The 14,637-nt window shown below is 42.5% G+C and overlaps 2 protein-coding genes and 1 pseudogene across 3 annotated transcripts in view; 2 read left to right on the top strand and 1 right to left on the bottom strand.

Annotated features, from left to right (window-relative positions):
* LOC146520957 (E3 ubiquitin-protein ligase TRIM21-like) overlaps positions 1-14,637 on the top strand; it is a 49,279-nt pseudogene that overhangs the window by 28,201 nt on the left and 6,441 nt on the right. The window lies entirely within an intron of this gene.
* Positions 135-821, top strand: LOC146520959 (uncharacterized; the record flags this gene model as incomplete). The annotated part of the gene is made up of 1 exon (XM_085148383.1): positions 135-821. A coding segment is annotated over one exon (687 nt), but the record flags the coding sequence as incomplete, so codon positions are not given.
* On the bottom strand, positions 3,343-12,764 carry LOC146520958 (E3 ubiquitin-protein ligase TRIM47-like). Its single transcript, XM_085154466.1, has 2 exons — positions 12,605-12,764; positions 3,343-4,874 (listed from the first exon to the last, which is right to left on the bottom strand). The coding sequence occupies exon 2, from the start codon at positions 4,863-4,865 to the stop codon at positions 3,588-3,590; it is 1,278 nt and encodes a 425-aa protein (XP_085010592.1). The 5' UTR covers positions 4,866-4,874; positions 12,605-12,764; the 3' UTR covers positions 3,343-3,587.

The following is a 14,637-nucleotide window of genomic DNA, read 5'->3' as shown; positions in this document are numbered from 1 at the left end:
GTGAGGACAAAGACCAAGACCGGGACCAGGACCAGGACGAGAGTGAGGACCAGGACCAGGACGAGAGTGAGGACGAGAGTGAGGACCAAGACCAGGACGAGAGTGAGGACCAAGACCAGGACGAGAGTGAGGACCAAGACCAGGACGAGAGTGAGGACGAGAGTGAGGACCAAGACCAGGACGAGAGTGAGGACCAAGACCAGGACCAGGACGAGAGTGAGGACCAAGACCAGGACCAGGACCAGGACGAGAGTGAGGACCAGGACCAGGAGCAGGACGAGAGTGAGGACCAAGACAAAGACCAGGACCAGGATGAGAGTGAGGACAAAGACCAGGACCAGGACCAGGACGAGAGTGAGGACCAGGACCAGGAGCAGGACGAGAGTGAGGACCAAGACCAGGACCAGGATGAGAGTGAGGACCAAGACCGGGACCAGAATCAGGACGAGAGTGAGGACCAAGACCAGGACCAGGACCAGGTCGAGAGTGAGGACCAAGACCAGGACCAGGACGAGAGTGAGGACCAAGACCAGGAACAAGACCAGGACGAGAGTGAAGACCAAGACCAAGACCAGGACCAGGACCAGGACGAGAGTGAGGACCAAGACCAGGACCAGAACCAGGACGAGAGTGAGGACCAAGACCAGGACCAGGACCAGGACGAGAGTGAGGACCAAGACCAGGACCAGGACCAGGACGAGAGTGAGGACCAGGACCAGGAGCAGGACGAGAGTGAGGACCAAGACCAGGACCAGGACGAGAGTGATTACCACCATCGCGCTCTGCGCCCTCTAGTGTCCGGATGTAGAATTGCATTTTAATGCCTGAAACTCACAATCCAACAGGTTTTTGCAACGTGTTTTTAAATCACTGTAACTTTTGAACCGTTCGCTCAATTGAAACAAATCCAACTGTTTCTGAAAGCAGAGACTCTGCACTTTCTCTGCATTTAACTTTAGCGTGAATATGCATGCACAGTTTGTTCAGCTGATAGAAAAGTCACGAAATTACCTGATACTTGTAAAAACACCAAAGTTAGCCAGTTTACTCTCGCTGTAGTTTCTCTGTAGGGTTACATTCACCTGGAAGTATGTCTGTGAAGGTTCTCAGTCATCCAGCTCAGCGTAGTGTAAGGAGCCACTGATGGAGAGTCCCACATTTAGCCATATGGGAGAGTCCCCAAGAGGGTCATGGACCCCTAATCATCCTCTACCTAATCATACGAGCCGAGGTGTGAAGATAACAAAGCCAGCAGACAGGGTGGCACCTTTGTCTCTCATGCATGAAGAGAGACGCCTCTGAAAAGGCCTCCAGGCCTCTTTAAGTGTAGTCACACCTAACAAAAAGGGACAAACCTGGATTATAGATGTTCAACGATGGTCGTTCACACAGCACAAAAGCATTGCACATCTGCCTTTCACGAGCTGCCATCTTCCAAGGAAAAGCATTTACAATTCCTTATCAGCTGTCAAAGGGTTTCCTACAGCTCGCCTCCTGCCTCTTCACAGCCAGGGAGCTTCTAACGACCTCTGACCTCCTGTAGTTTGGAGTTATCAAAGTAACCCATGACATTAATGTTTATGCTGAGAGATGGGCTTAATATGATAGAGTTGGTTCATGAGAACTCCAGAACTCTTGCAGCTGTTAGTAATCACAGCAAGTTTCACAATCCCAGTTTTAGTTTTCCACTCACCCTTTATTTACAGACATCAGTAACATTGTCAGCTCTGTCTTGCCTGTTGATGTTCTTGTTTTGACATTTTGGCGTTAATCCTTTTAAATAAACTATAAAAACAATCCATGTGTCAGAGCCTTGTTTGTGGTGATTATTGTAGAGTCAAGACTCTTTATTTGTCACATGCACAGTTATACAAATACAACACGCAGTGAAATCTATCCTGACACACTCCTGCACTGTGGAAAGGTTACAGAAGAACATTATATTATATACATTAAGTATACAAAATATACATTAATGTATATATTATATACACTGTAGGTGTTTGAGCTGTTATCGATGAAACACTGTCCTTCTCCCTGACGTCTCTCTTCATGAGATCCTCCACCGATAATAATAATAATAATAATAATAATAATAATAATAATAATAATAATAATAATAATAATAATAATAATAATAAACTTTATTTATAAAGCACACTTAAAAACCAAGGGTATGCCAAGGTGCTTAACAAGTAACATAGAGAATAGAAGGAGGATAATAGAAATAGGACCAATGCAAGTCCTAAGTAGGTAGCTGTCACTGATACATAGGAAAGCAACAGGTAACGAGCAAACAAGAAATTAAATGAGCATAAAAGTGCATCATATAAAATCATAAAAGAAATTTTAACTAGAGGGAAAGGCAAGATTGAATAAGGGGGTTTTTAGTCGTGATTTGGGCCAAAGTAGGCTGTCATTCCCAGAATAGTCCAGGTCTCTATCTTACAATAAAACACAGACCGATCTCTCCTTCCTCCTCTTCCTCCTTCATCCCCTCTGAGGACCCAGAAAAGGGTTCATAGAGTCTCTACTCCCTTTCAAAATTAATAATTAGGGCTCCCCCAATAAAGATTAAACCATAAGCTGGAGGGCTGGGTTTGTTTGCTCTCACTGGTCTGATCGAGCATCCCTGATGTTTCACACTGGTTACCAGTTCTTCAGAGGGAAAAACACAGGTGGGAACAGGAGAGAAACAAGGCACAAGTCCACACTCCCCACTCTGAATGGCACATACGAGATTCTTTGAATCCAAAGAGAGCTTGCCTGCAGTTGGCCACACCGTTCCTCTACGTGGATTAGATGCATCTATGCAGTGAGTAACACACCAGTTTCTCTGAGGGCATTTTGACCTTCCCCTCCAAGTTGCTCTCGTTAAAATGTCACACAAACTGGGTTTTTTTAAAATGTAAAATCTGTCTTAATTATGCTGCAGAACGTGTGAGGCAGATGGTAACTTGTTCTGTGCAAGAAAAATACCCTCTGGTCAGCTTTCTGTTATGGCCTCTATCACTTCAAAATACTGTGGTATCTAAGACATGAAGTTTTAAGTGGCTACTCTCATATTGAAGTTTAATTGACCAATGATGTGTATTTAAAATCTGTGTGAACTCTTTAAAAGTGTCTTCCACATGCACCCACACACCATAGTTCCACCTTTCTCCTCCACACCTGCAGGTGGAGAACATGGATGCATGAATCTCTACAGAGTTCTTTGAATATTATCCGTCTCATTAGTTTTCAGTGAACAAAACTCCTCACAGAGCCAAAATAAGCAGTTTGTATCCAACATAACTCAGCTGGACTCTGATGCTCCGTATAACAGCCACACATGAGTCTGGATTCACTCAAAGCATTGAACAAACTTTATTGTAAATGAAGCTTTTGGACATTTATTCTCTGATATTTGCTCTTCAGCTCGAGTCTCCATCAGTGGGAACATTTCCTGATTCAACTTTTCTTCTGTTCAAATCAAACTCCATGAGAATCAAAGTGTGAATCAGAGTCCTGATGATCAGATTCTATAGAAACATGGAGACTGTAGAGGATTTACACTCAATATGTTCATTTGTTCCCTTCAAGAAAAATCAATAATTAAAAGTAAAATCTGCCGGAACAAAAAGACTCTGCTCTCCTAACAAACTAGAAAAATTTTGTCTCATCAACTGATCCTGCATGAAATCTGGAACAACTGGAATCGTATAGATTTCATCATCAGACAGGATGAGAGCAGGATGAGCTGTATCAGGATCCAGAGTCACGTCCACCTCATGCTGCTGGACCCTCTGCAGCTCAGCCTCTAACAGCTTCTTCTTCATGGGTTTCCAGACTGTCTCCTCCAGCTGAGCCACAGCTCTCCCCACAGTCCCCTCATATGATGGTGGATGAACTCTGACCTCTGTCCAGTCCTTGCTGGGTAGAGCAGCTTTCAGGGAGGAGAAGCTTTGGAGGAGGTGGAGGTGGTCTTCAGAGCGTGAGAGCTGCTCCACCTCAGAGCTTCTCTCCATCAGCTCAGAGATTTCCTGTTCCAGATCTTTGATGAGACCTTCAGCCTGTTTCTCTGTAGCTTCCTGTTTGTCTTCGATCTCCTTCATGAGCTCCTTCAGGCGTCTCTCAACAGACTCCATCAGAGCCGTGAGGACCTGAACACCTTCTGCTTTCTGTCTGTCTGCAGCATCTTTACTCATCTTCACCGACTCTGTGATCTCCTGAATCTTCAGTCGTCTCTTCTGGATCATCTGCTGAATCTCAGCCTCTGTCTTCTCCAGCTCTGCCTTCTTTCCTTCACATTCTTCTCTCAGAGGAACAAACTCGTGGTTCTTGTGATCTAAAACAGGGCAGAGCATGCAGACACATGTCTGGTCGGTCTTACAGAACAGCTCCAGGAGTTTATCGTGCTTCGTGCACATCCTGCCTTCCAGGTTCTCCACAGCATCAACCAGCTGATGTCTTTTCAGACGTTTCACTGTCAGATGAGGCTCCAGGTGAGTCTGACAGTAGGAGGTCTGACACACCAGGCAGGACTTCAGGGCCTTCAGTCTGGTTCCAGTGCAGACGTCACAGGGAACTTCTCCTGGTTTGGCAGCTTGTTGCTCTGAGCTGCTGCTGCTGGCTTTCTGCTGAGCTTCACGTCTGAACTGAGCAACCATCTCAGAGATGAAGGTGTTGACCCTCAGCTGAGGTCGAGTGTAGAAAGTCTCTTTACACATGGGACACTGACAGCTGTGATTCATGTCCCAGTGCTGACTGATGCAGGTTTTGCAGAAGTTGTGTCCACATGGTGTAGAGACTGGATCAGTGAACACATCCAGACAGATGGAGCACAGAAACTGATCTTCAGATCGCAGATTGCTGGCAGCAGACATGTCTGCACTCTGAGGGAGAAAGAAAAGAAACATTTGATTCAAAATTCACTTTAAATTTCATTTTTACAAAGAGAGAAACAAGCGTCAGTAGTCTGAGGAGCTTGGAGAGAAAAGCGTCTGGACTTCTTTAAGTTTCTTGAAGACGTTTCATTAGAGAAGCTTCTTCAGGTCTCAGAGTAACTGGTGGAGACCCAGCAACACACTCAGACACAAACTGGTTCATCCCAACACAAACCTAACATCGTGGTGTCTGCTGTACAGTGCAGCGTCCAGATGAACAGGATCAACGTTTGGGGATGAAGATAAATACAGTCGTTAAAAAGATATGAAATTGTTTCTCTGACTTTTTTACAGAAGGTCCAAGATTCATCCAGATCATTTGTATACTTGAATAAATCGGTTTGTTGGATATATTCCATCAATTACTGTGAAGTAAACTTCAACCTTGTTGGTGACTAAATACTTCTTATTGTAAGTCCAGATCAACGAGCCATTAATATTAAACAGTGACTGTTCCAGTAGAACTGACAGTGAGGAAGACAATGAATCATAAACCTCAGAAATGTGTTATTAACTGTTTGATCCTGTATATTAATGGCATTTATGAGAACATGTCTATTCAGAGGTGTCTGTATATTTGATCCATTTGTGCGTCATTAAAAACTGTCCTGTTTTCTCTCACAGATACTGGAACATCACAGCTCCTCACAAACTCAGGATATGGAAGAAGATGAACTTTTCCAGTCACTCGCTGGGATACATCATTCATGTTATTCTGGATCCTCAGAAAACATTGATTTATTTTTGTATTTCATATATTTGTTTGTCCAAATCAAAGATTGATGTTAGTAGAGAAGAAGCCACCATGATAAAGCCTGTGTGTGAAAACGAGATCAGTGGATTTGATCAAAATCACATTTAAGGAGGAATTCTGTCCTCCAGTTTGTTTAAATAAGCTTTGGGATTAAACACCATCATCTATGTTTGTGTATGATGTTTGATCCAGTTCAGCTTCAGTCTGAAGTCCAGAGCACAGATTGAGTCCAGAGTCCTGAGCAGGGCCACAGTGAGACTGAAACAGGGCTGGTATCATCACTGTTTCTATAATCGATTCAATTCTATTCAGTTTGGACTCAGACAGTCAGAAATATTCTAATTCTGATCATTTATCAGAACATATCCAGATTTTATATCTATGAGTAAAATATATGCATAAAAATATTCTGCAGTAGATCAAAAACAAAAGAAAACCATGAATCAACATATGAACATCACCTGATGCTGCTGAAGTGAAGCAGAGGAAAATTACAGAGGTTTGATTACAGACACAGCTGAGTGTTTTAACATAAACATTTAAATTTCTCTGGTATTGAACAGCTGAAATGAGGCTTTCTTGTTGGAGGTTGTTAGATTTGTGTTCTCATGAGTAAATATATTAATTCATCTTATGTTGTGAAAGACGTTTTCTGATTGTCATTTTATTTTGGAAAGGATTTTATTTTGGTGATTCTAGATTACTTCACTTCCTGTTCCTTATGTTCTGAAGCGCGAACTGCTGAAGTAATGTATGGTTTTCCCTCCTGTGTTGCTAACAATAAAAGAAACGGGAAAAGTAATCAACCAACCAAGTGTGTGCATTATTAAGAGAACATGGCCGAAGAAGAAGAAAACTCTTCGAGCTCAACAGGTTATGGGCCCAGGCGTGACACAGCAGGAGGAAGATGGCAGAGGTTAGTGTTCAACGGAGACGAAAACAGTTACGAACTTTGGGAGGCAAAGTTTCTCGGCCACATGCGGATCATTGGTCTAAAGGACACTATATTATCAGCCACTAACCCAGATGCAGAGAAGAATGCTGAATGCTACGCTGAACTGATTCAGTTTCTTGATGATAAAAGCCTTTCACTGGTAATGAGAGTTGCGACTGACGACGGAAGAAAAGCTTTAAAAATACTTTGTGACCACTACGATAGTAAAGGCAAGCCCAGAATCATCGCACTGTACACAGAGCTGACGTCTTTAAAGAAGAAACCAAGTGAGACAGTGACAGATTATATTATCCGAGCTGAAAAAGCAGTGACCTCCCTAAGAAATGCAAAAGAAGTCATCAGTGATGGACTTATTATCGCTATGATTTTAAAGGGGCTTCCTGAAGCTTACAAGCCATTTGCTATTCACACAACTCAAAGCAGTGAAGATTTAACATTCACACAGTTCAAAAGCAACCTACGAAGTTATGAGGAAACCGAGAAATTCGACAACAAAGTAAACGCAGATAATGTGATGAAGGTTGATTTATCAATCACCTGTCATGGATGCGGAAACCGAGGACATTTTGTAAAAGATTGTCGCCAAAAGGGAACACCTAAGTGGTGTAGCTACCATAGAAGCTTGACACACAGTGATGAGACATGTAGAAGAAAAACCAAGTACAGAGATGATGCAAAACTAACTGTAGTAAAACAAGAGGACAAGAAAGAAGAGCAGACTTTTGTATTTAAAGTTAGTCAAAGACTTCTGCCTACTGACATAATAAGAGAAGGACTAATGGTGGACTGTGGTGCTACTTCACACATCATTACGGAGAAGAACAAGTTCATAAAGTTTGATGAGACTTTTGATCCTGAGAAACACTACATGGAGCTCGCTGATGGATCCAGGACAAACAACGTCGCACTCAAGAGGGGAGATGCCAACGTCTCTCTACGGGACATACAAGGACACTGTACCACCATCACACTGAGAGATGCCCTGTTCATCCCATCCTACCCTCAGAGCATATTTTCAGTGAAGGCAGCTACAACCTATGGAGCACAGGTGGTCTTCAAGGAGGGACAGAATGAACTAGTGAACAAAGATGGGACAGTCTTCTCCATCGAAGAATACAACAGACTCTACTATTTGAACAGTAAACAATGAAACATCATTCAATGACATGATGTCCTGTGACACTGTTAATCTGGCTTGTGATGTGAAAACATGGCACGAAATTTTAGGACATTAGCGATGTGTTAAAGCTACCTGATGTTGTAGATGGCATGAAAATCACAGGCAGTGGCATGTTAGATTGTGTGCACAGAAGGGAAATTCACTAACAACAGAAACAGACAAAGCGACCCAAAAGCAAGTGAGCCATTACAGTTGGTGCACACTGATCTAGCCGGCCCCATTGAACCAAGTGGCCAAAGTGGTCATAAATACGCTATATTATTTACGGATGATTTTTCAGGGGCAGTGTCAGTTTACTTTCTAAAACAGAAAAGTGACACCACAGAGGCCACAGCAAAGTTTCTAGCCGACTGTGCACTATACGGCAGTGTTAAGTGCATTAGATCGGACAATGGCACCGAGTTCACAAGCAGTTCCTTCCAGTCTCTTTTAAGGGAAAAGGGTATAAAGCATGAGACATCTGCGCCATATTCTCCCCATCAGAATGGCACAGCTGAGAGGCAATGGAGAACTCTCTTTGAAATGGGGAGGTGTCTTTTACTAGAAAAAGAGCTGCCAAAAGAATTATGGCCTTACGCCATTCAAAATGCAGCACACATCTGCAACAGATGCTACAGTAACAGGACTAAAAGTAAACCATATCAGATGTTAACAGGGAAAAGACCAGATCTCTCAAAACTGTGGATATTTGGGTCAGACTGTTATGCATACATACATGATCACAAGAAACTTGATCCCAGATGTGAAAAAGGAATATTTGTGGGTTATAGTAAAAATAGCCCAGCATACCTGGTTTATAACCCTCACACAGGAAAAGTGTCAAAACACAGACTCGAGAGATTTATCAAGAAGAACACTGTTGAACAACAAACACAGACTGATGAATATGACACAGAAATTCAGACTTATGAGCATGTAGTGCCTTCAAAAGAAAGTACAGAACAACAAAATGAAAATGCAGCAGAGAACAGACCTCCTAGAGAAGAGGAAACCAACACAAATGAACCAAACCCTGACATAGAAAGAAATGAGGGTGATGAGCAAAACCAAACTGAGCGCTATCCTAACAGAGAAAGGAAATCTAAATATTTAGAGGATTACACATCTAACTGCAAAGAGGTAGCTAATGTAACCTCTGTAAGTGTTGATTATTGTTACAGAGCAACCTGTGGAATCCCCCAAACCTATAAAGAGGCGCTGATGTTACCAGAGGCACCAAGGTGGAAACAGGCAATGACAGAAGAAATCAACTCTCTGAAAGAGAATGACACATTCGAACTGACTACTTTACCTACTGGTAGAAACGCCCTCAAAGAAAATGAACAAGGACAGATATTCAAAGCCAGGTTTGTAGCAAAAGATTACAACCAGACACAAGGAATAGACTACCAAGAGACATTTGCACCAACAGCAAACATGACATCTGTGCGAACCCTAATGCAAATAGCAGTCCAGAATGACCTCATTATCCACCAAATGGATGTTAAAACTGCATATTTGCATGCTCCCATTGAGGAAGAAATATACATGGACCAACCAGAAGGTTTTGAGCAAACAGAGTCAGGAGAAAACTTGGTGTACAAATTAAAGAAATCCCTTTACGGGTTAAAACAATCAGGTAGAAACTGGTACAAACTCTTGAATGACTACCTTGAACAAAAGGACTTTGAACTGATCTTTAGGAAAAGCAGTGAGGATCTAGATCTAATTGCTTACAGTGACTCTGACTGGGCATCCTCTGTAAAAGACAGACGCAGTACAACAGGCTACTGTTTTGCACTTACTAAAGAGGGACCAGTAATATCTTGGAAAACAAAGAAACAGCCTACAGTGGCACTCTCAACATGTGAAGCTGAATACATTGGTCTTGCAACCACTACTCAGGAAAGCATGTACTTAACCCAACTGTTAAACGGCATGGACAGAAAAAGGTACACATGTACAAAACTGTTTGGGGACAACCAAGGGGCCATTGCTTTGAGTAAAAACCCAGTGAACAGAGGTCAAAGCATATTGATGTGAAATATCACTTCATTCGTGAAGCGGTAAATGAAGGGAAAATCCGCATTGAACACTGTCCATCAGAAGAAATGGCTGCAGACATACTAACAAAACCAGTTACAAGAGTGAGACTCAGAAAGTTTCAAAAATGGTTCTTTGGAAATGCATAAGATGCTATGGGTTAACAGCATGAGAACGAGGGGGGTGTTAGATTTGTGTTCTCATGAGTAAATATATTAATTCATCTTATGTTGTGAAAGACGTTTTCTGATTGTCATTTTATTTTGGAAAGGTTTTTATTTTGGTGATTCTAGATTACTTCACTTCCTGTTCCTTATGTTCTGAAGCGTGAACTGCTGAAGTAATGTATGGTTTTCTCTCCTGTGTTGCTAACAATAAAAGAAACGGGAAAAGTAATCAAGTGTGTGCATTATTAAGAGAACATGGCCAAAGAAGAAGAAAACTCTTCGAGCTCAACAGAGGTCATTTAAAAAAAACAAACAGCAGCCGACAGCAATGAACACAACAGCAGACTGGTGGGTAATAAGTGAACGAATAATGCTGAAAACAGATTTGAGATGGGAAACTGTTCTTGAAGTCCACTGAGAGAGAGAGAGAGAGAGAGAGAAGAAGTGTGATTTTTATCGTGGTGGAAGAAAAAAAGTCAGAGAGAATTCATGACGATGTTTATCAAACATGAAGCGTAGTTTGATCTTCATTTGCTGCTGGTTCAGTGAAATTTGATCAGAGTGACAAACCTGCAGCTTCAGAATCTGTGAGATGTCGACTTTCAGCCCCGACGGTGTGTCCGTGTACGACGTCGGGTGAACGATCCACGCTCTGTTTACGTCTTTGTGCAGAATCTGTTTACCTGCTTTCATTTGCTGTTTTAGCAGTTTGGTGGTTGTAGAAATAGTTTTGTGAGCTTTAACCTGAGATTCCGTCCTAATACATTTATGTCTTGATGCATTCTCAGTCATCCAGGTAAGTAAATCTCCAAAAGTTGATTCTGTTCATCGGGATGTCCAGATGAACAGAATCAACTTTTGGAAAATAATTACATTTATATTTAAAAATCAATTCAAGATTTAATGAATTGATTTGGCGTAATTAGAATCGATTATTGAAAACCAGCCCTAGTTTGAAACAGCAGCTCGATGTTCCTACAGTGGATCTGTGGTTACATGAGCAGATTTCTATGGATCCAGTGTGACTGTGATGAGTCAGCATGAACAGGGCTCTAGAATAACTTGTTGCCATGGTTGCACTGGTGCGTCTGACATTTTTTCTTAGGCGCACCAGCACAAAACTTAGGTGCACCCAAATGTTTCAACCCCATCACTTAACACTGCAGTTTTACATGTTCACTGTTTTATTTGAACAATATTGATTTGTAAATGATTAACTAACAATCTTGTCATCACAAAGCTCTTTATTTGGAGCTCAGTTCTACAACAAAGATCAGTTAGTGAAAAAGTGCTTGAGCTTAAAGTGCTTCACTGAGCTGAAATTTAAACTATATTGTAGACAGTGTTGAACTTAATCATCACATCGGCTCCTCTGACGACCTGTTTGCTGCTGCCTGACGCTAAAAGGCAGTGGGCAGAGGGGACACTTGGACTGTGCATTTATCACAGCATATGATGTGTTTTCTGGATACACTGTGCTTTTTCAGGGTTTCATTTCTAAACGTGCATCCAAATTAGGTCTCCCCAACAGAATTTCACCTGCGTCAGGAGCACTGTCCAAATCACGGACAAACAGTATCCCACATTCTTGATTTTTAGCTCACAAACACCTCTTATAAGGACTTATTGCTCCTGAAATTTTGGGAGGTTTTAGCTATTTAAACAGTAAAGTTGTTGGATCCGCTCTCCCTGCCCAGCGAATGCTCCCGACTCAGATCCTGTCGGGGATCCCTACCTCGGCACGACACCTGCCACGGTCTTTGCACACTCACCAGAGTAAATGCATCATGTTGTCAGCTTTACTGTATCTTAGCCAGAGAAACTGGTCAGGCCGCTCTCTTCCAGATGTCTACACTTCACCCTTTTACTGTCAGTGGGCTCAGAGTCCATCTAATGTGGCTCATTATCTGATGCCGTCTCCGGACCAGTGTTAGACACTGAGAGGTTGATGGCTCCGTGTCAGAGCTATGGCTGTGAATTTCAGACAGATCAGGCCTTAATGATGATGATGATGATGATGGATTGGATTTATATAGCGCTTTTCAAGGCACCCAAAGCGCTTTACAATGCCACTATTCATTCACTCTCACATTCACACACTGGTGGAGGCAAAAGTTATCAATGGTTCGTTTCATCTTTTCTTAATATCAGTCTGTACATGCTCCACAGAGCTTTTCTTCAAATTCTTTATTTCTCTCTCGCTTTTGAAACTTTGTACTTTTGTGTTACTCGCAGCAACAACTCCACCTCATTGTTAGTCCATTTAAAAAACTCGGTCCTCCACCTTTTGCCGCGACGTTTCAAACAGCTGGAAAGTGAATAAACGGCAGACAGAAATGAGACAGGTCAAATCGTCTTGTGTTTCACGCATGCGCAGGACTGGAACCTAAGTGTTTTCGGCTGTTTTAATGTGGACGCACAACTCTGTGAAAACGACTGAAAACACTAGTGTGGACGCGGAGCGTTTTCAAATCTATCCGGGCGAGTGTGGACACAGCCTAAGTGGCACCATGGAGAAATGAGGTGGCGCTCTAGAGCCCTGATGAAGTGAACAGAGTGAAGATTTGTGTAGAAACAGGAAGTGTGATCAGCTGCACTCACCACTGTTGCTGAGAGAAACCTGATGGACTCCAGTGAATCTTCTTTTAGAGACAAACAGGACTCGACTGCAGCTCTGCTGCTGCTCTCTCACACTGTCACTTCTGCAAAATGACGTTGAGCTTCTTGTTTTTCAGCTGTTGCTCCGCCTCTTCCTGCAGCTGTTTGTCTTGTTTTGCTGCCTCTCCCTTTACAGGAATCAGCCGGTCTGTACTCAGTGACTGTGTGCAGCGGGTGGGAGGAGTGAGGAGTGGTGTGTGGGTTCACACAGTAATGACGGCCTCAGGTGATCAGGAGAAACTCACCTGGATTTCCTTTTTCCACAGCAGACTGAGAGCTTCAGGTGGACCCTGAAGGAGGTCTCAGACACAGGTGGTAAAAGTACACACAGTGTGTACTGAAGTAGAAGTACTACTGTTAAAAATACTCCAAGTACTGTTTCAACTTCTTTACTCAAGTAAAAGTAAAAAAGTCCTGGCTGTGAAATGAGAGTAAAAAGAGCCGATTGAAGAACATTTCTAACACATGTGTTTATACAAAGCTAAGCTGGTAAACCATCGAGTGTCTCAGGTTTCTGTAGATACCACTTAAAGAGCTTCAGTTCCTTCTCTCTGAAATCCCCAAGTGTTTCCAGAAGCTCTGTCTGCAGACATTCCTTCATCTTTGCTCTGTAACAACACAAGAGTACAAATCTGAAGAAACTGGAAAGATCAGAGTCAGAGTGTTTTAAAGTTTAAGAAGCCAGTGTGTTTGTTTAATCAGGATCCCCATTAGCATAAGCCTTAGCTTTATTAATCCTGTGGTTCACTCAATCCAACACCACAACAAAAAACAAGCAGATTCTTAACAAACAGATAGCAATTCATTTCATATCACATGAAATATATTCCAGCCCTAACTACAGTGGCTTGCAAAAGTATTCGGCCCACTTGAACTTTTCCACATTTTGTCACATTACAGCCACAAACATGAATCAATTTTATTGGAATTCCACGTGAAAGACCAACACAAAGTGGTGAACACGTGAGAAGTGGAATTAAAATCATACATGATTCCAAACATTTTTTACAAATAAATAACTGCAAAGTGGGGTGTGCGTAATTATTCAGCCCCCTGAGTCAATACTTTGTAGAACCACCTTTTGCTGCAGTTCCAGCTGCCAGTCTTTTAGGGTCTGTCTCTACCAGCTTTGCACATCTACAGTCTGAAATCTTTGCCCATTCTTCTTTGAAACAGCTCCAGCTCAGTCAGATTAGATGGACAGCGTTTGTGAACAGCAGTTTTCAGCTCTTGCCACAGATTCTCGATTGGATTTAGATCTGGACTTTGACTGGGTCATTCAGAAAGTTCAAGGGGGCCGAATACTTTTGCAAGCCGCTGTAAACGGTTTTTAAACTGAAATCCTAAAACAACAAAACGTCACAGCATTTAAACCTTTTACACTGAGAAACAAAGAACATGGATTTACACCACCCAGGTCCTGATGGATGGCCTTTACTTCTGAGGCCAGTAAGAGTGATTGATCCATTTAATTCATTCATCTGTTAAGTTCAAATAGCTGAACACTGAAGCATCACAGACTTGTCCATCTCCACAGAGTTGATCCAGCCCTAACTATATGCTTTAGCAAAAAGGAAAGTTTGAAGCCTAATCTTGAAAGTAGAGATAGTGTCTGTCTCCTGAATCCAAACTGGAAGCTGGTTCCACAGAAGAGGGGCCTGAAAACTGAAGGCTCTCCCTCCCATTCTACTTTTAAATACTCTAGGAACAACAAGTAGGCCTGCAGAGTGAGAGAGAAGTGCTCTAATAGGGTGTGTGTGTGTGTCCAGAGTTCAGCTGACACAGTGTCCTTCGCCCTGCCAGGCTAAGTAAACAGTCTTCCAGCCAACCCAGGTGACCTTGCGTAAGATAGGAAGAACAGTCAATCCACAGTCTGTTATCAGGGTGTTGTTGTTCAGCTCCAGCCTTGAGCTCTCAGCTGGCGCCGAAGGGGTCTCCGCATGAAATGATGGTGGTTTTTATTTTAGTGCGAACAA

Source organism: Neolamprologus multifasciatus, chromosome 3 (assembly GCF_963576455.1).
Source record: "Neolamprologus multifasciatus chromosome 3, fNeoMul1.2, whole genome shotgun sequence".
Classification (NCBI taxonomy): Eukaryota; Metazoa; Chordata; class Actinopteri; order Cichliformes; family Cichlidae; genus Neolamprologus; species Neolamprologus multifasciatus.
This window is presented reverse-complemented; position numbering and strand designations above follow the sequence as displayed.